Source organism: Rhipicephalus microplus, chromosome 1, assembly GCF_043290135.1.
Source record: "Rhipicephalus microplus isolate Deutch F79 chromosome 1, USDA_Rmic, whole genome shotgun sequence".
In the NCBI taxonomy this organism is placed as follows: domain Eukaryota; kingdom Metazoa; phylum Arthropoda; class Arachnida; order Ixodida; family Ixodidae; genus Rhipicephalus; species Rhipicephalus microplus.
This window is the reverse complement of record NC_134700.1, coordinates 301,097,133-301,118,748: the sequence shown is the minus strand read 5'-3', so window position 1 is coordinate 301,118,748 and position 21,616 is coordinate 301,097,133. Positions and strand designations below refer to the sequence as shown.

The 21,616-nt window shown below is 43.7% G+C and overlaps 2 protein-coding genes across 5 annotated transcripts in view; both read right to left on the bottom strand.

Moving 5' to 3' along the window:
- LOC119159463 (peptidyl-glycine alpha-amidating monooxygenase B) overlaps positions 1–21,616 on the bottom strand; it is a 182,343-nt gene that overhangs the window by 96,881 nt on the left and 63,846 nt on the right. For all 4 annotated transcript variants that reach the window (XR_005108088.2, XM_037412226.2, XM_075865543.1 and 1 more), the window contains exons 8-9: positions 4,044–4,111; positions 1,061–1,221 (exon numbers count right to left, since the gene is read on the bottom strand). Coding sequence is in view for 3 of the 4 variants with exons in the window: in XM_037412226.2 (XP_037268123.1) it covers positions 1,061–1,221; positions 4,044–4,111 (229 nt within the window). In the remaining variant the exon portion in view is untranslated. The remainder of the gene's footprint in view (positions 1–1,060; positions 1,222–4,043; positions 4,112–21,616) is intronic.
- On the bottom strand, positions 14,978–19,754 carry LOC142764987 (uncharacterized). Its single transcript, XM_075865534.1, has one exon. It carries the CDS (start codon positions 19,470–19,472, stop codon positions 17,964–17,966), a length of 1,509 nt encoding a protein of 502 aa, XP_075721649.1. The 5' UTR covers positions 19,473–19,754; the 3' UTR covers positions 14,978–17,963.

Sequence of the window (21,616 nt, the reverse complement as noted above, 5' to 3'; positions counted from 1 at the left end):
CGGGTAAAGTGGGTGTCGACCCTGAACTGTGTAGCGACCTGGCAAAATTTCAAATGATTTCAGCACATCGAAACGAGCTGCACTGCCTTTATTACAGGTGATTACAGTGTCAATACCGCATATTTTCAGTGTTAGGGGTCCGAGAAACACGTTTTTCGGAGCACGCTCTCACACGACATTGTTGAACGTCTTGTTGGGTATTGAGTTTTCCCATGGAGGCATTTTGGAAGTGATTCGAGATATAGCAAGTTGCTCATAAATTGGCTTAACAGCCTCAAGAACAGATGCCGGAAGATGTTCTTTGTGAACGTATGGTTCACCACAGAACTGAGCTTTGTTGAATTTGCACCAAGTATTAGCATCCTTTGGGCAAAGGCCGTGAGATCGATAAATATTTATTGATACCACGTGGAAATACGTGGCCTAGACAGCCTTTTGCATGTCCTCTAAGCTGCCTATATTTCTTCTAATAGCTAAACCATAATATTTTTGGAACTCTGCGAACAAGGCGCGCAAACAACATGTGCAAAAAAACGCCCACAAAGTACTTTTACCTGTGGCTAAACATTGACTTGGCAGATGAAGCACTTGTCCGACAAATTATCATTTCCACTAAACTTGTCAAAAAATTAGTGCCCTTCATTTCGGTGCGTTTTCAGCTGTGCACGTGTGCACTCAGGTGAAGCGTACCTAAGGGGGTGAAGCACACCGCCTAAGTTTCGAAATCTGTGGTTTTAAGACAGAAAAAAAGTCGCGCTCGAACAAACAAATAAATGATTCTGGTTTAGAAAAGACTGCAGATTTCAAATTGTTGAAAAAAAAAGAAAACTGTTTTTTTTTTCAATATTTTTGCTTACCCTGTTCCCTTAATGGCCTGTTCCCTTACAGGCCTAAATGTAATGGCAGGCCTATTAGCACTGGTAAATCTAAGACTTAAGGAGCACTATTCCATGGCACAGAATAGAGTCAAAGACTGACAATCAGGTGAAAGCATGTGAAGTGATGGCTGCCTGTTGCCATCTACTATCCATACAGAGCGGAAGCTTTTGAGTTTCTTTACCTGCGGTTGGTGTGGATCTCCCTTGACCAGCAAGCTCCACCGGCCATTGTGCAGCAAGTAGGCTGTAACAGCATGTCCCAAAGAGTGTGTGTGCACCCGGTAGGCGAATACAAAGATGGGTTCCTCTCGGCTTGCCACACAGTTGACATCCACAGGAAAGTCTAGAGTGAATAACCGGTCCAAGTACATAAATAATTATGACAATTTAACTTGGCAAACAACATGGTGACATCTAGAGAAAATGTGAGATATACTTTTGCAGACAAATATTTATATCATATCACTTAATGTCAAACATTCCAGAAAGACGACATTTTGAATAGCAGACAGGAACATGAGTGATTACTTCAAATTTAGAATATCACACAAAAAGGCAGCATAATGCTAATGAAGGGAAAAAAAATGCCAGATCCCATGTACAGTGGGAATTGATGATATGTGAAGCACGAATGAGGAAGGTTGATATGTGACTTCAAAATCAACACAACTTTACGAAGCGGGCGTAAATTATGCCATACATGACTTCCATGTCATGATTATCATGTTTGGACGTGTCATTTACTTTCATCATCTATTCATGTCACATGATACCAAATTCGGCATATATAGAGATGGCAAACCAACCGCGAGCACGCTATGAGCGAAGCACGTAGTCAAGTTTTACATGACACGCATGTCATGAATATCATGTTTGGGTGTCTCATTTAATATTTATGTCACGTGATACCGAATTTGTAGGCTTGTGCAAATATTCAAATGATTTGAATATTCGAGTGAATAGTAGAGTATTCAAATTCACTTCGATTTGAATTTAACTTACTGAAAATTTCGAAGTATTCGCAATGAACGAATATGTGTATATTAATCCGCATGTAACTGCCTGTAAAGGTGGTTTCGCTGCAGTAAAGTGGTGCTAAGCCGTGAAAGAACCTAACCAAGAAAAATTCGGTTTGCCATGAAGCCTCACTTCACATTTAAAGGTGCCCTGCAACACTTTTTGAGCGTGATCAGAAAACGCTGCAGATTCTAAGTTGAAGCTCCCAAGAATACCCGAGCCAAATATTATAGCGCAGTAGGCGGCCTGCAATTCGCAATAAATTCTCAGTTCGCTAAAAGTTGCTCTCTTCTTCTAGCAAATGCACAAGCTCAAAAATAATTTGTTACTGCCATTGTATCAGCTATTGTCTGATTTCAGCATGGTGTGCTCGGTCATTACTGGGGCCGCCACGGGAGGCCGCCACTGGTCCACGCGTACGTGCACAATCACACTGGAAAACCGCGTATTTTAAGAAAAGAGAGAGAGAAAAAGAGCTCAAGGTCCCGAGGCATGCGTGGCGTGTTTTCTTTCCCCATGCCATCCCTCCCTGCTTAGCCTTCGGCAGTTTAAAGAAGAGAGAATGCAATTGCAGCATGCGACAAATCTTTGCAACTATGCTCGTACTAGATAGATTCTAAAGCTTTTTGCGGCGGTGAATCCATGAGGCAGTAAGCTTCTTTAATGAATCCATTTCGTGGCTACTTGAAAAAGTGTTGCAGGACCCCTTAAAATGACCATATTACCCTGAAACAAATTCATAATTTTTGGAGCTTAAAAACTTGTTATGATGTCTTATATGTTGAAGTATAACAAATTTTAAAATGTTATGTATTTTACAGGTTATCACATGCATCCTACTGAAAGTCAAATCCTGCAACTACTCAAAGTTGTTTCCACTTCCTTTACAGAAAAAAAAAAGAAACTCTTTGCATAGAGGCCTTATTTTAATTTTTTTAAATATTGGCCAGATAAGTTAGATCAAAATATATGTGCCCATTTTTTATGTGTTATATATACTAATAGAATTTGATTCAAAATTATTTGACCAAAATCACTATTCACTTCAAATTCGCTTCGAACCTGAAATTCACTATGCGCACAGGCCTACAAATTTCATATATGTGGAGCTAGAAAAACAGCCGCGAGCGCGCTATGAGCGTAGCATTTAGTCATATTTTATATGATACGCATGTCATGATTATGTTTGAATAGTTCATTTATCTTCACCGTCCATCCATGTCACGTATTGCCAAATTTGGTATATGTGATGCTAGCAAAACAGCCGCGAGCGCATCAAATGCGTGGTATGTTTTCATGTTCTTACATGACATGCATGTCATGATTATCATGTTTATACCAGTCATACACCTTCATTATTCATTGACGTCGCGTAACACCAAATTTGGTACATGTGAATCTAGCGAAATGATCGCGAGCACACCATGAGCCTGGCGTGTAGTCACGATTACATGACATGCATGTCATGATTTCCATATTAGGGTCTGTCAGTTACATTCGGCATGCAGTCATGTCATACCATGCCAGTTTTTCTATATGTCATGTGAACGAAACCACCGCAAGCGCAGCAAGACCGTGCCATGTAAAACATTACATTCATGTCATGATTTTCATGTTATGACTAGTCACTTGAGAAAGAAAGGCAGGCAGGCACTCAAAGTCACCAACGTTTGCTAAGAAATGCCTCGCATTAAAGAGTTACAGTTGAATCTCGATAATTCAGACTCGAAGGGGCCCGAAATTTGTTTAATTAAAAGAAGTTTGAATTAATGAAAGCTCTATCTTCGCGCACGACGTTGGAATGAGAAGGGTCTTTACGGGGCAGGGACGGAAAAGGGACAAGCGTGACACGGACGCGTCGCAGAGCAACATTTGAGAGAAAGCAAACATTCCACCGCAGTCTTTTCTTTCCTTTGATTTCCTTGGCACGCAGCGTTGAGGTGCCGCAGGTTCCGTTGCGGGATTCGGCGGGGTGCTGAGAGCATTTTCAAAGCGCGGTATGTTCAAATTAACCGTCGCAAGTGCTTGCGCATTAGAATGACCGGGCGTTTTCACCCATTTGGATACACATAGCTTTGACGGGACCTCATCGTGAAATCGAATTAACCGGAAGTTCGAATTAATGAGATTCGACTGTATTAAACTTACTTGTGTGACCAGGTGGGATGGTCCTGTCCTTAGCATAGAATACATGAATTCCAGCCAAGTATCTCTGCCTGAAAAAAAAATTGTGCGAAACATTAAACAATGCAAGCCTGTAGAACATGTTTTTCGAATCCTGTGCACGTAAACAGCAAGGCCGAACCACAATATTGATACTCAAGCAATTAGAACAAGTGACTGTGATGAGAAATTTGGGTCTTTTAAGATATCCAGTTGTTGGCCCATGCATAAAATTTTTCGTGCTCTTGGAACTCAATAAATTACTTCCATTCATCCATCCACCCCAGAAGTCTGCGTCACATGCGGAGCTACTCTCAGTCACATGCAGAGTTGCTCTCCGTGGTTCGACGAGTCTCAAGCCTTGCATCGACGAATGAGTGTGACAGGCGCGTCTTCAAAGGTGTAGACATTCCCCTGAATGGTAAGCCCGCCAAAGAAAGTTTCCACGTTTTTGCTCCAGAATGAACTATGCGTTGTACCAGCAAATAAAGAGGCATGAGTTGCTGTACTACCAATGAATGTGTATTTTCTAAAAGTGCATGACGCAGTTTCTTTTGTGTTCAATTGGTGTCCTGATGTACCACCAACAAATGTGAAAGCAAAAGCCAAAGAATTCTGTTCGCAACTAGATCTGTAAAAGCTGGCAGTAGCAATAATAAAAAGTGAGAATTCGGCCCTTGGTTTGTTTTTTTCATGCAAAGCTCATAAAGAAGATTCGTCATTTCTCGTAATAATTTCAGAAAGAAAGGAACGTGACAGAAAGCACTAGCGGGCTTCATTCAACAAAAATTGAAGCTAAGCACTGATGATCCCCTCTTAACCCATAATTCTCAAGAAGTCATCAGTTTTATCAATCAGCACCCTAACAAACTGCTTTTGGGATAGATGTGAAAGACTTGTATTATTCTCTGCCAACTAATTTCGTGTATCGAGTAAGCATCAATGAATTCCGCCCTGTAGTATTCCACAACACAACTTGCACAACTGCCTCTGCTTTCTTAGACCTTGTGCTTTTGTATCTTAAGTCTACCTATGTTGAATAAAATAAAGAACTTTTTCTTTAAAAAAATGGTGTTTGCATTGGCTTGTGCATTGCCCCACTTCTAAGCGACTTCTTTCTAGCAAAGGTAGACCGATTGATTTGTGGGGTTTAACGTCCCAAAACCACCATATGATTATGAGAGACGCCGTAGTGTAGGGCTCCGGAAATTTTGGAAAGCTAGACAGAGCTCTTAGTGTACACTTTACTGGTAACAGTGTTCCGAGAACTATGCAATTTGTTGAGGATTCTCTTACGGTTCTCAAGTGCAATGCTGATAACTTCCAACGTGTTAGCAGTCACCTACTTGCATATTTTAATGAGTGTCTGTTGCCCCTGTACATCACACACGAAATGCCAGGGGACAGCACCATTCAGTTTCTAGATCTGCGGCTATGTTTAAATCAACATACATGCTGGATATATGAGCCGCGAGCACAAAAACCATTGTTGTTGTACACAACATCACGCACAAAATCAGTAGAAAGAAGCATAGTTCAAACATGTCTTTCGAATGCCTTGAAAAACCCATGTCAACACGTCACCAAAAGTTTCATGGTGCAGATACATTGGCTCAAAGCAGCAGGTTATTTGAAAAAAAAAAAAAAAAAAAAAAAAAACTCCTCATGTCAGTAGCTGAAACAATCTATAGGAGAAAGAAAAACTGCAGGAAAAGTGATCAGGAGGCAGATATGGAAGCTGATCGATGCAAAGAAGGTTTCAGTCATACCTTACATGCATACTATATCACATCATCTCAAGGAAACAAGGCAACATTGCGGTGTTCAAGTGGCTTTTTCAACACCCCATAAACTGCCATATCTTTCGTATGTCACATCTCCTGTGAAGAAAAAGAAACACCAGTGCACTATCGTATTCCACTTTCATGCAGAAGCCAAACAGGAAGGCGTATGGATGACCACCTTCATAAGCACAACAATGTGCACAACCCTAGAGTACAGAAGAATTTCTAGCCATTCATTGGCACTCCTGCAATTGCACCCCCCCCCCCCCCCTCGTCTGAGGAAATTACAATCATCAGCAGACATCAGGACCAGCACGCCCGCAAAATCATCCAAGCCGCCCATATCGTGTAAGAAGGTTAATTATGCACACGCATGAGATCTGTCTGTTTATCAAAGAAAGAATTATCTTTTTTTGAAAGAGCATGTGCGATCGTTTTGTCATGCTTTATTTTTATATTTTGTTTTCACATTTTTTTGTGTACACATTTTCTATTTGTGTGGAATAAAATTCAGTTGCTAGTCAGCACTTGTCTGTCTTTCTTCTTGTGCTTCATGTTGAATTCGCCTTGTTTGTACTTCATAACGCTAAACAAACTAGCCCAAAGCATCACTTTATTAGGTTGTGTCTGCTATTGTTTTCGCCGTCATTCTGGAAAAACAGGCAATTTTGTCGGCTGCGCCAAAGCTGAATGATACGGATTACTCTATCGGAAAAGATTATTCGCTTGGTACACGGCAAGCCAGAAAAAAGCTTCTTGATTTTGCGAGGCTGCTAAAAAAGTCGTTCAAACTCTTTGTTGATAAGCTGCACATTGGAAAGGCCACATATATTTATGTGCATGAAACCGATTCTGTTGTGGAATTGCAAAGATAGCCAAAAAAGAAGTGTAAGCAAGGTTGCACAAAACCTTTCACGCTACATTAGCTTCACGTCTCTGGGTAACCCTTATTAACTTACGTAGTTTAATTCCAAAATGTGAATCCCTTTGTCCTTTATTAGAAGATAATGACACGGATGTCGTAGCTCTAACTGAAACTTGGCTGCACCCAGAGATGCGCGACAGTGATATTTTTTCTGACTTCAATAACTACAACATCTATCGGCGAGATCGTGCGGGACGACGGGGAGGCGGTGTACTGATTGGAATTAAAAATCGCTGTCTTCGTTCTCAATTCATACAAACTCGTCCCTTGAAATAGTCTGGGCAGGATGCACGACTACAACAAAAACAATACTGTTTGGTGCTTGTTACCGCCCACCAGAAGCCGATCCAAAATTTGCGGACAAGCTTCATCAGAGCTTTGAAATGGCAACCCACAGTTTTTCTTCAGATGAAGTATATCTTCTTGGTGACTTCAACTTTCCTGAAATAGACTGGCTTACATTGTCTTCGCCATTTCAAAACTCAACTGATTTTCTTGGCTTTTCGTTAGATTTCAATTTGTTCCAGGTAGTCAATGAACCTACTCGGGAATCTACCTAATACACTCGATCTCATCTTAACTACTGCACCCGAAACGGCTGATACGATATCTTGCCTGGATGGCTTTTCTGACCACAAATGAATCCAGCTATCACATCGCATCCCACTTGCTCACGCCGGCACAATTACGAAAAAAATTCGCGACTTCAGCAGGGCCAATTACATTGAAATGAACTCGAATCTAGAACATTTTTTTCATGAAAAATTTCTCCCCAATTTCAATGATCGTGCAATTGAAGCAAAATGGGTACTTTACAGGAGTTATATGGCTACTTTGATCGATCTTTAGGTTCGATTAAAAACCATTACAAAGGACAAGACTAATCCTTGGTTCAATCGATCACTACATAGACTTCGGAACACGATAAAGCGGTTGTATAAGGCAACAAAACGTGGTTCCAATCCTACGGCTTTCATGAAATATAAAGAATTCTTAAAAATTTTCGCCAGTGCAATATGTGACTAAAAAAAAAAGTACTATTCTAACGACTTGCCCTCTCTTCTTCAACACAATCCCAAAAAGTTTTGGCGGACTATTGCACATGAGCAGCATTATCATCAAATTTCATTACACGACGATAAACAAGCACCAGTGTCTGCTAGCGAGTGTGCAACACTGTTTAATAATTTTTTTTCTTCTGTGTTTACGCATGGAGACCACTGAAATGTACCATTTGTACCAGAACAGGACTGGCGCTATATGGAACCCATTGCATTACTGTTGATGGCATTTAACGCCTCATTGCTAACCTCAAGGTGCCTACATCTGCCGGCATTGATAACATCAATTCAGTAATACTGCAAAACACCTCATCAATTTCAAGTCAGATATTACGCTATTTATTTAATCAATCCTTGGAGTCAGGGAACCTACCGGTCGATTGAAAGGTTGGTAAAGTCGTCCCCATTCTTAAAAACGGGAACAAGCACTCACCAGACAATTATCGTCCAATAAGCCTCACATGCATCTGTTGTAAGATGCTTGAACACATTGCGTCGCATGTTTTCAGTCATCTTGAAAGTAATAAGTTTTTCTTCCCCAATCAGTATGGATTCTGAAAATACTTTTTTTGTGACACGCAATTGCTAGAATTTACTACCGACTTGCATTTTAACGTGGACGCTAATCAGCAGACCGACTGTATATTCCTGGATTTCTCAAAAGCCTTCGATCGCGTAGCGCATTGTCGACTAATATTAAAATTATCAGCTCTTAAACTACACTCACTATCTTTAACTTGGATACGTAACTTCCTGTCTCTCCGTCAACAATTTACAGTAGTTAATAGTTTTTCCTCTTCCCGTTGTCATGTAACTTTTGGTGTTCCTCTGGGTAGTGTTCTCGGAACCCTTCTATTCTTGATATATATTAATGACTTGCCACATAATATATCATCAAGGATGCGTTTATTTGTGGATGACTGAATTGTTTACCGCGCCATCACGAACGACGCTGACCACATAGCTCTTCAAAACGATCTTAACGATATTTCGCATTGGTGTGAAATCTGCCTTATGTCCCTTAACCTGTCTAAATGCAAGTTTGTATCATTCAGTCGGAAGCTTAACACTTCCACCTTTAAATATATGCTAAACAACTTACCTGTCTCCCAAGCTTCCTTATACAAGCATCTGGGCGTGCATATAACTCACAATCTTTCCTGGTCCGTGCATATAACTACTGTTTGTGCAAAAGCCTCCAGAACCTTGGGATACTTACGTCGTAATTTGAAACACTGCCCTACGAATGTCTGTAAACTAGCCTATTTAACGTACGTTCGTCCTCAACTTGATTTCGCTTCATCTGTTTGGTCCCCTTATAAAAAATACTTAATTTCTATGATCGAATCAATTCAAAACCGTGCTGCATGTTTCATCTCTCAGAAATATAGCCGTGATTCTAGTGCAACTCAAATAAAATTTGATAACTTTCTCGAACCCTTGGAAACACGATGCGCTGTTACAATCGTTCGCTTACTTCACAAATATGTAAACTGCCCTTATCTATTCCTCCTTCCTCTAGAAACTCCCCTGAGCATGTCAAATCGACTAAACAACCAGCGAAGTTTCAAACGCATTTACGGCCTCACCCAAGCATTTAACTTATCAGCACTTGCCATAGCCGTTACACTATGGAATGACCTTCCCAACACAATAGTTTCAATCACTGACCATACACTATTCCGCAACCAAGTATATCGGCATTACTTTCCATAAAGATATAGCTCTGTATACCTGTACATATTTGCAAATGTGTTCCGACTTAGTTCCTCGTGCTCATGTTTTGGCACCATTTATTTTGAGTACCTTCCATTTATTTAACTTTGTATTAGACACCACCATTGTAACTACATTGTTTTTGCATGCCCTTCCTCTATACATTATGTTCTATTACCACATTGTAATGTTTTTGTACTCTGTTGCTTCTGTTATATTTTGTGTTTTCTTTTCTCGCCCCCCTTACTCAATGTCCTAACGGGAACCAGTAAGGTAATGTGAATAAATAAATTGTAAGAATTCATTGGACGTCATCTTCTCATCTGTCAATAACATGTTATATTTTGTGTTTTCTTTTCTCGCCCCCCTTACTCAATGTCCTATTGGGAACCTGTAAGGTAATGTGAATAAATAAATTGTAAGAATTCATTGGACGTCATCTTCTCATCTGTCAATAACCATCATCAGTCTTCGTTCGGTTCCTCTTTATCATTGGCGCCATCTTGCTGTTGCTTGACTAAAGCGTCAGCTTAACCGTGGTATTTTAAGTGGTGGAAGCGCTTCCCGATCTTTTCGACCTCTCTCCGTCCAAAGCCAGCTCCTGAAGCTCCGTTTAGGACGTCGCTTACGCCAGCAGAGCACCATGGTGCAAGAGCGAGCCCAACCGAACCACCCGTCGGCGCAACCACCGACCGCCAACCCTAGCCTGGTCAACAACCCCCCTCGGCAACCTCCAATCTTCTCCTGTCTGCCTGGCGAAGATGTCCAAGACTGGCTCAACAGCTATGATTGCGAAGCATCGAAATTAGCACGCGTCCAGTTTTACGTCTCAGGTTGCCAAGACATGGTTTCTAAATCATGAGAACGACTTCCGCGATTGGTCTTCCTTCAAAGATCAGCTCCGACGAATCTTCGGCCCACCAACCGTCCGTTCAGAAGTTGCTCGGAAGAAACTGGCAGAACGGTCAGCATTGCGGTGAGTCCTACACTTCCTATATTGAGGATGTGCTTGCACTTTGCCGCCGTATCGACGACACCATGCCAGAAGATGATCGTGTCCGGCACCTTCTGAAGAGTATCGGACCTACCGCTTTCAACGCCCTCGCCGCGCACAACCCTTCGACAGTTTCCGACGTCGTCTCTGTATGCCAACGTCTTGATACCTTGCAGTGAATCTACCTGTGACCCGACTTCTCTGACAACCCCCTGGCAAACAGTATGGAGCTTCGATCCATCATTCGAGCCATAATTAGTGAGAAATTGCAAGCCTACAATTGCAAGCTTTACCTTGCCCCCAACCCGCTTCGTATGCACAGATCGCTTCAATGCAACCCTCGCCGTCTCAAGTACCACCACCACCTGTGCCTGATCACGAACATCTCGCACCTCTAGTCGCCCGTCCACCGAACCCTACCTACCATTCTTCCTGGCCGGCCCCACGGCCTATTTGCTACTACTGTGGAATTAGAGGACACATTTCCCGGGCCTGTCGACGCCGGCAGCAAGATGATTGTCGTGGTTATGCCGCTTTTGAACAAGACGACATATGTGCTCGAGGTTACTACCGTTATGCCAACAGTCCTTCCAACCACCGATCCCCGTATCCTGTACGTATTTCCAACACGACCAACAATACACGTGCCTCCCAACGACCCTCCCCTTCGCCATTCTGACGCTCGCCTTCGCCACTCCGACGCTCTGTTTCACCGCTTCGGCCTGTCTCTCAACTGGCTGCTCAGCGATCGGAAAACTAAACAGTGCAGTTTTTGGAGGGAAAACTGCATCGCGGCGAAATGACCCAAGTCCTCCTGAGCGACCGTCAAACATGTTATTGGTGACTGTGCGAGGTGTGCGGGTGTTGGATTTGGTGGACACGGGAGCAACTATTTCAGTTATGCGTGCTGACTTGTGTTCTCGATTGCGGAAAGTGAAGTCACCCTACCTTGGATCATCTTTGATTGGGGCCAATGGAGCAATAAATAGACCAACAGCCCAATGTACAGTGTGTGTCTTCATTGATGGTATTCGTCATCACATCATCTTCGCTGTCTTAATTTCATGTGCTCATGAACTAATTTTAGGTTGGGACTTTCTCTCATCGGCATCTGCATTAATTTCTTGCCGTCAACGTGTAGTAGAGATTATCGAGACCGATCACTTTAGCGAACGCGTCGACGAAAAACCATTGCGTTTTTTCACAACTTCCGATTCGATTGATTGATTGATTTGTGGGGTTTAACGTCCCAAAACAACCATATGATTATGAGAGACGCCGTAGTGGAGGGCTCCAGAAATTTCGACCACCTGGGGTTCTTTAACGTGCGCCCAAATCTGAACACACGGGCCTACAACATTTCCGCCTCCATCGGAAATGCAGCCGCCGCAGCCGGGAATCGAACCCGCGACCTGCGGGTCAGCAGCCGAGTACCTTAGCCACTAGACCACCGCGGCGGGGCACAACTTCCGATTCCATACTGCTCCCGGGTCAGGAGCAACTCATCACCATCACTTCTCGAAATATTGCGAATGGTGACGTCCTTATCCCCCCTTCCAGCCACTGTCTAGCTCGCGGAGTTGTAGTCCCCTCTTGCCTGGTGCGGTTCAAAGACAGTGCTGCGATAATCCTTGGCCTGAACCCTACCCCGGAGCCTGTCCTCCTACTCCAAGGTTCTGCAGTCTCGTGTTAAAAGGATACCCAACCGGTATCTTTGGTCTCTTTTGACGCCTTGACAGCTCAGCCACAACAGGCCCAGTCTGTTACTTCCTCCTTCTTTGCTCCGGGTATAAATCCTGACCTTTCTGCTTCTCAACATGAGGCGTTGCTAAATTTCCTAACGAAACACCAGGCCTCCTTCGACACCAATATTTCGGCACTAGGACAGACCACAGTTGCGCATCATCGCATCGACACTGAAGGTCAGTCTGTTGTACGCCGTCGTCCCTACCGAGTCTCCTTGGCCGAGCGCAAAATCATCGAGGAGAACGTGACCGATATGCTAAAAAGAAACATCATACGACCCTCTACCAGTTCTTGGTCATCACCCGTTGTGTTGGTACAAAAAAAGGATGGATTGGTACGATTTTGTGTTGATTACCGCGCGCTCAACAAGATTACCAGAAAGGACGTATATCCGATGCCCCGTATCGATTATGCACTTGACTTATTGCAAGGCGCCCAATACTTCTCCACCGTTGACCTTCTATCTAGGTATTGGCAAATACCAATGAACGAAGCAGAGAAAGAAAACAGTACCTTTTCTACGCCGGACGGTCTTTACGAGTTTAAGGTAATGCCATTCGGCCTATGTAATGCTCCCGCCACATTTGAAAGGATGATCGACACTGTTCTTCGTGGCCTTAAATGGAAAACTTGTTTATGCTACCTCAATAATATCGTCGTGTTTTCTTTCACTTTTGCTGATCATTTGTAACGCCTAGATCAAGTGCTAACATGTCTCTTCAATGCCGGACTTCAACTAAACACAAAGAAGTGCCATTTCGGCAACACAACTATAAAAGTTCCAGGACATCTCGTTAGTAAAGATGGCATCCAGCCCGATCCGAACAAAATTTCCGCAGTCCTCAACTTTCACCAACCCTTTCATTCCAAAGAACTACGCTTAGACTCGCATCGTACTTTCGCTGCTTCATTCGCAACTTTGCCACCATTGCCGCTCCTCTCCACAAGCTCTTTGCTAGAACCGGTTCCTTCGATAGGAATGATCAATGTGAAGCCTCATTTCAAGAACTGAAGCACGCACTAACATCCCCAGCGGTGCTTTGTTATTTTGATGACAAGGCACCTACGATATTACACACTGACGCTAGTGGAGAAGGAATCGGTGGCGTACTCCTCCAGTGCGACCGTGCCTTTCGCGAGAAAGTTGTCGCATATGCAAGCCGCACTCTGACCTCTGCAGAGAAGAGGTACTTGATAACCGAACAAGAGTGCTTGGCTGTTGTCTGGTCCATCCGAAAATTTCATCCGTATCGACATAGTCGACATTTTACTGTTGTGACAGACCACCATGCTATTTACTGGTTGTCCACAATCAAAAACTTGTCGGGACGACTTGGCCGCTGGATTCTCCGATTACAATCATATAACTTTGACGTCATCTACAAGACTGGAAGACAACACCAAGATGCCGACACTTTGTCACGATGCCCTTTGCCGCAGTCTTCAGCGCACGTCACATCCCCTTGTCGAATTGGCTATATGGAGTACACCTCGTCGATATCATTCATTTTTTCCCTACCTTCATCCACCCGTCCGTCAGTGCTTACCACTCACCACCGAGCCGATTCTTATTGCACTGACATTATCGGTCGGCTTACCGGCGCTTCATCTTTCCCAAATGCCAGACTCCGGAAACAACTCCGACTATTCAAGTTGGAGGAGGATGTGCTATATCGATATATTTTCCACCCGGCAGGCCACCGATGTGTTCCCGTCGTACCACGCGCACTATGCACTGATGTTCTGCGCGCTTCCCACGACGACCCGACGTCAGGACACTTGGGTTACTACAAAACATACGAGCGCATCCACAGTCCATTCTCCTGGCCAGGTCTTTCCACTACGGTAGCTAAATATATTGCCTCGTGCGCACTAAACCAACACCGCATGCCGCCCACTACTGCTCCAGTCGGGACCCTACAACCACTTCCTTGTCCAACAGAGCCCTTCTCTGTCGTCGGAATTGACTTCTTCGGGCCCCTCCCAACTACATCAGACTGCAAAAGATGGATCGTCACCGTGGTAGATCACTTGACCTAGTACGCTGAGACGGCCTCGATCACTTCAGGAACTGCTTAGGAAGTAGCAACTTTCTTCTTGAATGCTATTTACCTATGTAACGGAGTCCCTCGTGTTCTTTTGAGCGACCGAGGCAAGGTATTTCTTTGAAGCACGCTCAGTGAAGCTCTTCACGCATCACAAACAGTTCATAAAACAACATCTAGGTATCACCCACAAACCAATGGCTTAACGGAAAGATTTCATCGTACGCTGTGTGACATGGTGTCCATGTATATCCGACCGCACCATCGCAATTGGGATGCCATACTTCCCTTTGTCACGTATGCATATAATACGTCAGTTCAACGAACCACAGGCTATTCTCCATTTTTCCTAGTATACGGACGCCAACCGACATCACCACTCAACGTTTCATTCTTTTCTGGCCCCGTCAACTCTTCACCATTCGTTTGCGACCAGTTTTTGTCCTGTGTTGCTCAATGCCATCGTCCTGCCCGTGTAAACACCGAAGCTAGCCAAGAAGATCGCAAACATCGTTACGATGACACTCACCGCGTCGTTCTCTACCGCCCTGGCGACGGTGTACTTCTGTGGACTCCTGCGCGAACGCTTGGCTTATTTATTTTTATTTATTTATTTTATTTACATAGTTCCTGCAACGCCGTAGTGGCATTACTGCAGGGGGGTATACATAAGAAGTCATAGGAAACATTTCTGCGATAAGACGCCAAACATAGTGAAAAAATTCAATTATAACAACATATAAAAATAAAAAAAAATAAAAAAATATTTTAGTACAATATTGCACATGACAACAGGTACCAAAAGAGAAGTACATATGTCACAATTTCACAACGATGAGAAAAAAGCGCTGTTGTCACTCAAGTTCACTATACCTTCGGGAAGTTCATTCCAGTCTCTAATTGTTTTTAAAAAGAAGGAGTTGGCAAAAGTAGTGGTTTTGTACGCGTATTCTTGTATTTTATGTGAGTGTTGGCATCTTGTGGAACGATATGTTGGTGCTAGTAGGTATTCAGACTTATTAATTCCTGTTAGGTTATAATATATGCTATGCAGAAGTTTTAATCGAAGTTTCCGTCTTCTAGATTTTAGAGTTTCCCAGCCTAATATGGCCTTTATTTCTGACATACTAGCGAATGGGTCGTAGTTGTTGCTGACGAAACGGGCTGCCTGGTTTTGGACTTTTTCTATTGTTTTTGCAAGATACTTTTGAGCCGGGTCCCAGATAACACAAGCATATTCAAGTATAGACCTGACAAGAAGGAAGTAAAGAGTTTCTTTCACTTCTTTTGTTGCACAGTGAAAGTTTCTACGAATAAAAAACAACGTTCTACTAGCCTTTGAGATCATTTGGTCTATGTGTCTGTTCCAATGGAACGATTCTGTCAAGTAAATTCCTAAATATTTACACTCGGGCACCTTTTTGACTGCCTCGCCATTAATACTGTATGTGCACTGGATTTTTGAAATGTTCTTTGCAAAGCTGATGTGGTTGCACTTCGAGATATTTAAGCACATATTCCACGTGGAGCACCAATGTGTTACCGTGTTTAAGTCATCTTGCAATAGTTCAGTGTCTGTGATTGAAGTAATGTGACGGTAGATGATGCAATCGTCTGCGAATAATTTTATGCAAGATTTTATGTTATATGCTATATCATTTATATAAACCAAAAATAACAGCGGACCTAGAACGCTACCTTGTGGCACGCCTGAAGTCACGTTTACATATGAAGACGTTTTAGAATTTAAAACAACACACTGTTTACGACCACTTAAGTAATTCCGTAGCCAGGTTTGCAGCTTAGCATTAATATTCAGTGAAGCCAGTTTAATGTCTAACAGATTATGTGGGACCGTATCAAATGCCTTGCGAAAATCGAGAAATAATGCATCAACAATGTTGTTACGGTCAAGCGCAGTCAGTACGTCATGCTGAAATTCAGTTAGTTGCGTGACGCATGAACGACCCTGCCGAAATCCATGCTGGGAGCGGGCAAAAAAATGAGTAGATTCGAGATATTTGAACAATGCGCTATAAATAACATGTTCTAATAATTTGCAACAGGTTGAAATTAAGGATATGGGACGATAATTTTGTACATGTTTTTTGCTTCCTGCCTTATGTACAGGAACCACATTGGCTGTTTTCCAATCCCTTGGAATAACGCCGGTGTCTAGAGACAACTTGTACATTATGCATAAATATTGTGCAATAATAACGTGACACTTTTTAAGTACATGAGATGATATACCGTCAGGCCCTGTAGCCTTAGAGGTGTCCAGAGTACGCAGCAGACTATCCAAACCAGCGTAATCGATTTCAATTTCCGCCATTTCATTACCAATATTTTTTGAAGGTAGCATTGGAGAGTGTTCAGTTCTTTTTGAAAACACTGACTGAAAATAGGCGTTAAATGCTTCAGCTTTCTCCAAGTCATCCGTTATAGTTTTTTCCTGGGTTAAAAGGTCAGGGATAGCTGTGTCGTCTTTTCTGTTGCTCTTGACATACTTCCAAAAGAATTTTGGATTACACTTCAAGTCTGTGTTTAGCTTGTCAAAGAAGACACGCTTTGCCTGTTTTAGTTTTAACTTAAGCTCTTTGTTTACACTTTTGAGCTTTGTTTTATTTAGTGCTGTTCTCTTTTTAAGAAACCTTTTATGGGCATTCGCTGCTTTTCTAACAAGTTTGCGTATCTCAGAGTTGAACCAGGGTTTGTGCCTCTTTCTGCATCTTAGACACCTCTGAGGTACGTACATATTCACCAGCTCTGTAACCTTGTCACGGAAAATTTGCCACAATTCATCCATGCCGCATGACTCCGATATGCATAAAAAAGTGGGATAATACAAGACCAGCTCTTCGGAAATGGCATTAAAGTCCCCTCTGTCGTACATGAAAACATTTCGAGGGGTTTGCTTACACGCAGGTATTCTAGAAACGTTTAACTCTGCAACAACGCAACTATGATCACTAATTCCTGGACATACGTTTGTGTGAACAATAACATTTTCGTCATTGCTTAGTAAAAGATCTAGTAAAGCGTTAATCCGAGTTGGTTCGTTCACATATTGTTGTAGCCCATAGACACTCATTAGTTCTGAAAAGGCAGAACAATTTCGATTTTTTTGTGGGGCTACACAGTCGGAATCCCATTTCATATCGGGCAGATTGAAATCCCCTCCCAGTATTACGCAGTGAGATATTTGTGATAGTATGTCGGAAAGTTGAATCAAAGATTCATTGTTGTGGTCAGGTGGGCGGTAAAATGATCCAAAAACGATGTTGTTTCCCTGGGGAAATTGGACGCGGCACCATACTGATTCAGTTTCATTATCAAAAACAACTTCTTCGCTGGCAAGGCTACTTGAAATTAAAAGAAACACGCCACCACCGTGCCTGTTTCTATCTTTACGGTACACTGTAAAACCTGGCGGAAATATTTCTACATCCAATACTGTGTCGTCAAGCCATGATTCGGTACCCATAACGATTTGCGCTTTCACCGTTTCAAGTAAGATTGTAAACTCATCAGTTTTGTTTTTTAGGCTTCGACAATTGACCACCAACAATACTGGTGTAAAGCTTTTTGTGATGGTATATTTCCCATTTGTTCTTAAGCTAGAATGATCATGTCATTTCCGCCCCAATATCTGAGCATGCGCCCGAAGAGGAACTGGTTGGTGCATGTCAGTATCCCAGGCAAATGCTTGTCCATTGATTACCAGCTTATCGTAACTTAAATGTACACGATTTTTCTTGTCGAGCTGTTTTTCTTTACTGTACTTCCAAAGCTGCCGGCGTTTTTCTTGAACTGCCTTGCTGAAGTCTTCTGATACGCTGTATGACGTCCCCTTGAATCTGTATGCATTTCGCAGAACAGATTCTCTTGATTTCGATCCTGAAAAGCTAGCAATTATTGGACGAATTCTTTCTGTTTTGTAGGCCCCGAGACGATGAGCCCTTTCTATTGCTATATTTTCCAGCTTTAATACATCCGTACAGACAGACTTAACTAGATTTTCGGATTCTTCCCAAGTTTCCTTTGGATGACTATCTGGTATTCCAAAGAATACCAAGTTTGTTCTCCGGCTTCTGTTTTCTAAGTCGTCTAGTTTGTCAGCGAACTTCTTTTCTGTTTCCTCTAGTGTAGTAAGGCGCTTTTCAATTACATTAGTTTTAGTAATCACGTCGTCCAGCTTTTTCCGAAGCTCATCCTGAGTTTTAGCAATGCCCGACAGCTTTTCCAACACGGTTACCTGCCCTGACTGTAGCACCTTTAGCATTTCTTCGATTTTACTTATCTGTTCTCGCTCAGGCACAGACATAGGGCCAGGGTTTTGTTCTATGTCACCAGCCAAGAGTAGTAATGTCTGAGAGGCCACATCGTAACCCTCCAAGACAGACCAATTCAATGTGGCAGCCATACACTCGCGAGAAACAGCATAGCACGTCCAGATAAGCCATTTACCGTTAATGGGACACGACACTCTAAGAAGCATGTCATCACTGCTTCTAAAGCAATTACAACGGCATAAATAACTAACCTGATACATTGAACAGAGTGAGTGACGGCCGAGAAGAGCGCCGTGTCCCAGTGGGCATTGGTTCAGGGGCTCCCTTTTGTAGCCAGCAGTAGGCGGATCCGGAAGCGTACCACGATGCTTTGTCATCCAGCTCGTTTCGATGCGCAGATGGCACCGCTCCGAGGTGCTTGGTGAATCTAGTAGATCATGCGTAGTCGCTTGTGGAATGCCAAGAGCCGCTGGCCATGTGTCGATCGGTCGAAATGCCACGGGTGTAGCATACGTCGCCGCCGCTGCCATGAGCCCGATCAGCACCTGATACATTGAACAGAGTGAGTGACGGCCGAGAAGAGCGCCGTGTCCCAGTGGGCATTGGTTCAGGGGCTCCCTTTTGTAGCCAGCAGTAGGCGGATCCGGAAGCGTACCACGATGCTTTGTCATCCAGCTCGTTTCGATGCGCAGATGGCACCGCTCCGAGGTGCTTGGTGAATCTAGTAGATCATGCGTAGTCGCTTGTGGAATGCCAAGAGCCGCTGGCCATGTGTCGATCGGTCGAAATGCCACGGGTGTAGCATACGTCGCCGCCGCTGCCATGAGCCCGATCAGCACCTGATACATTGAACAGAGTGAGTGACGGCCGAGAAGAGCGCCGTGTCCCCGCGAGAAGTTTGAGTCACGCTATCTTGGCCCCTACAAAGTTGTCGAGCAGACCTCACCAATGAACTACCGTGTCACACCTGTTCATGCCCCCACTGACCAACGCTGCCGCGGGACAGAGATTGTGCACGTTTTGCATCTCAAGCCCTATCGTATGCGTTCCACAGCGTAATTCGCGGCCAGGCTGGCCGCTTCCGTGGACGGGGGAAATTAGTGTAAGAATTCATTGGACGTCATCTTCCTCATCTGTCAATAACCATCATCTGTCTTCGTTCCGTTCCTCTTTATCATCGGCGCCATTTTGCTGTTGCTTGACTAAAGCGTCAGCTGAACCGTAGTATTTCAACATAAATAAATAAAAGTGAACCAGCAAGCACGTCATGACGGTTGGGTGAAACGTCTGATTAGCAAAGAGAAATACGTACCTTCTTTCCAGCCTGTTCAGTGTGCAAACACACCTAATATTTAGCTCAATAGTTGTTTCGCCTGCGTTAGTTGCACCTAGTTGTGCCACTAACCGTGCAAGCGAGTCCACAGTGGGGTGAAAGACCATGTGACATCACCGACTCTCTCGCAGGAGCGTAGAGGACACCCCGAGAATCATCTCGTTCACCCTCACCCGCCTGCTACATGCCACCGCACCGTCTGCAGTACATTGGCCCGAACCGGGGCGGGTCGCCCAGCCCGTATCAGGAAAACTAAGTGCAGCAACTAATGGAGGTGCGGTTGCTGTATGACGAACTGTCAAAGATCTTCCGCTGCCACCGATGCGACGAAGCCTGAAGAACCTGCTGCACCCCGAACACAGCTCCGACGTCTATACTTCGCGGTTATTAGAAGACCCGACGATGCAACGTCGAAACAGCGGTACAAACCATCTTAACCGTGATCCGACGCTATGACCCAACTGCAATGCGAGGCGACCAACTAGCGACCTCGACGTCCTATTCGACGACCACAGCGTCCCAGCTGTCGTTGACACCGGAGACGACTATTCCATCATCAGTGGGAGGTTAGCCACGAAGTTGAAGAAAGCTAGAACATCCTGCAAAGGTCCCGAAATTCGTACTGCTGGAAATCATCTATTTAGGCCGGCAGGAATCTGCACAGCCAGAGTCACCTTTGACAGCCAGATTTACCCCGCAAACTTCGTCGTACAACAGCATTGCTCGAGAGATGTCATCCTTGGTATAGACTTCTAAGCCTTCATGGTGCCGTCATCGACCTGAGAACAAACTGGTTTTAAGACGTTAAACCCCACATATCAATTTATCAATCGACCTGAGAACAATGTCGACAATAATATCCACATAAAAAGCCCTATCGCCACACACGCCGCCACGCAGCAAAGCCTTGAATGTGCTGGAAAAACAGGTCAGCATTCTGCCTTGTTCAAGCGTCATCATTTCAGTCGGCACTCCAAAACCAGAAGACTTCAAAGGCGCCGTTGAAGGCAGGCAGCACGGTTGTTTTACCAGATATTTGCATCGCAAGAGGAATCGCTAAGCTGCATAGAGGAAAAGCAACAGTGATGCTCACAAAGTTCAGCAATTAGTAGAAGCACGTCGGCAAAGGCACAATGATTTCTTACATTGAAGAAATACTGAAAGCCAGCAACACTTTCGCTCTCACCGATTCTGCGGAATCTACTCCGAGAAATACTGAAAGCTAGCAACACTTTCGCCCTCACAGATTCTGCGGAATCTACTCCAACGACTCAAACCCCTCAAAAAACTTTCAATGTTATTCCGAGCCTTCCGACGCATAGACAAGAACAGGTCAGAAACCTGCTCCTAAAATACAAGAACTGCTTTTTGCTGTCCTAAAAAATTCGACAGATCCCTGTCGCGACACATCGAATCTCAACAGAAGAAAATGCCAGGCCACTCCGACAGAGCGCGTACAGAGTTTTGACGCAAGAATGCGAGGCCATAAAGAAACAAGTTGACAAAATGTTACGCGATATTATCCAGCCATTACTGAGTCCATGGGCGTCGCTGGTGTTAGGAAAAAAAAAGGATGGAATATTACACTTTTGCATTGATTATCAGCACGTCAACAAGATCATGAAGAAGGATGTATACCCTCTCCACCGAATAGACGAC

What these genes read in the sequence shown, in the direction of transcription:
- LOC142764987 (XM_075865534.1), bottom strand. Translation starts at nt 19,472, where the DNA reads ATGTATCAGGTGCTGATCGGGCTCATGGCAGCGGCGGCGACGTATGCT.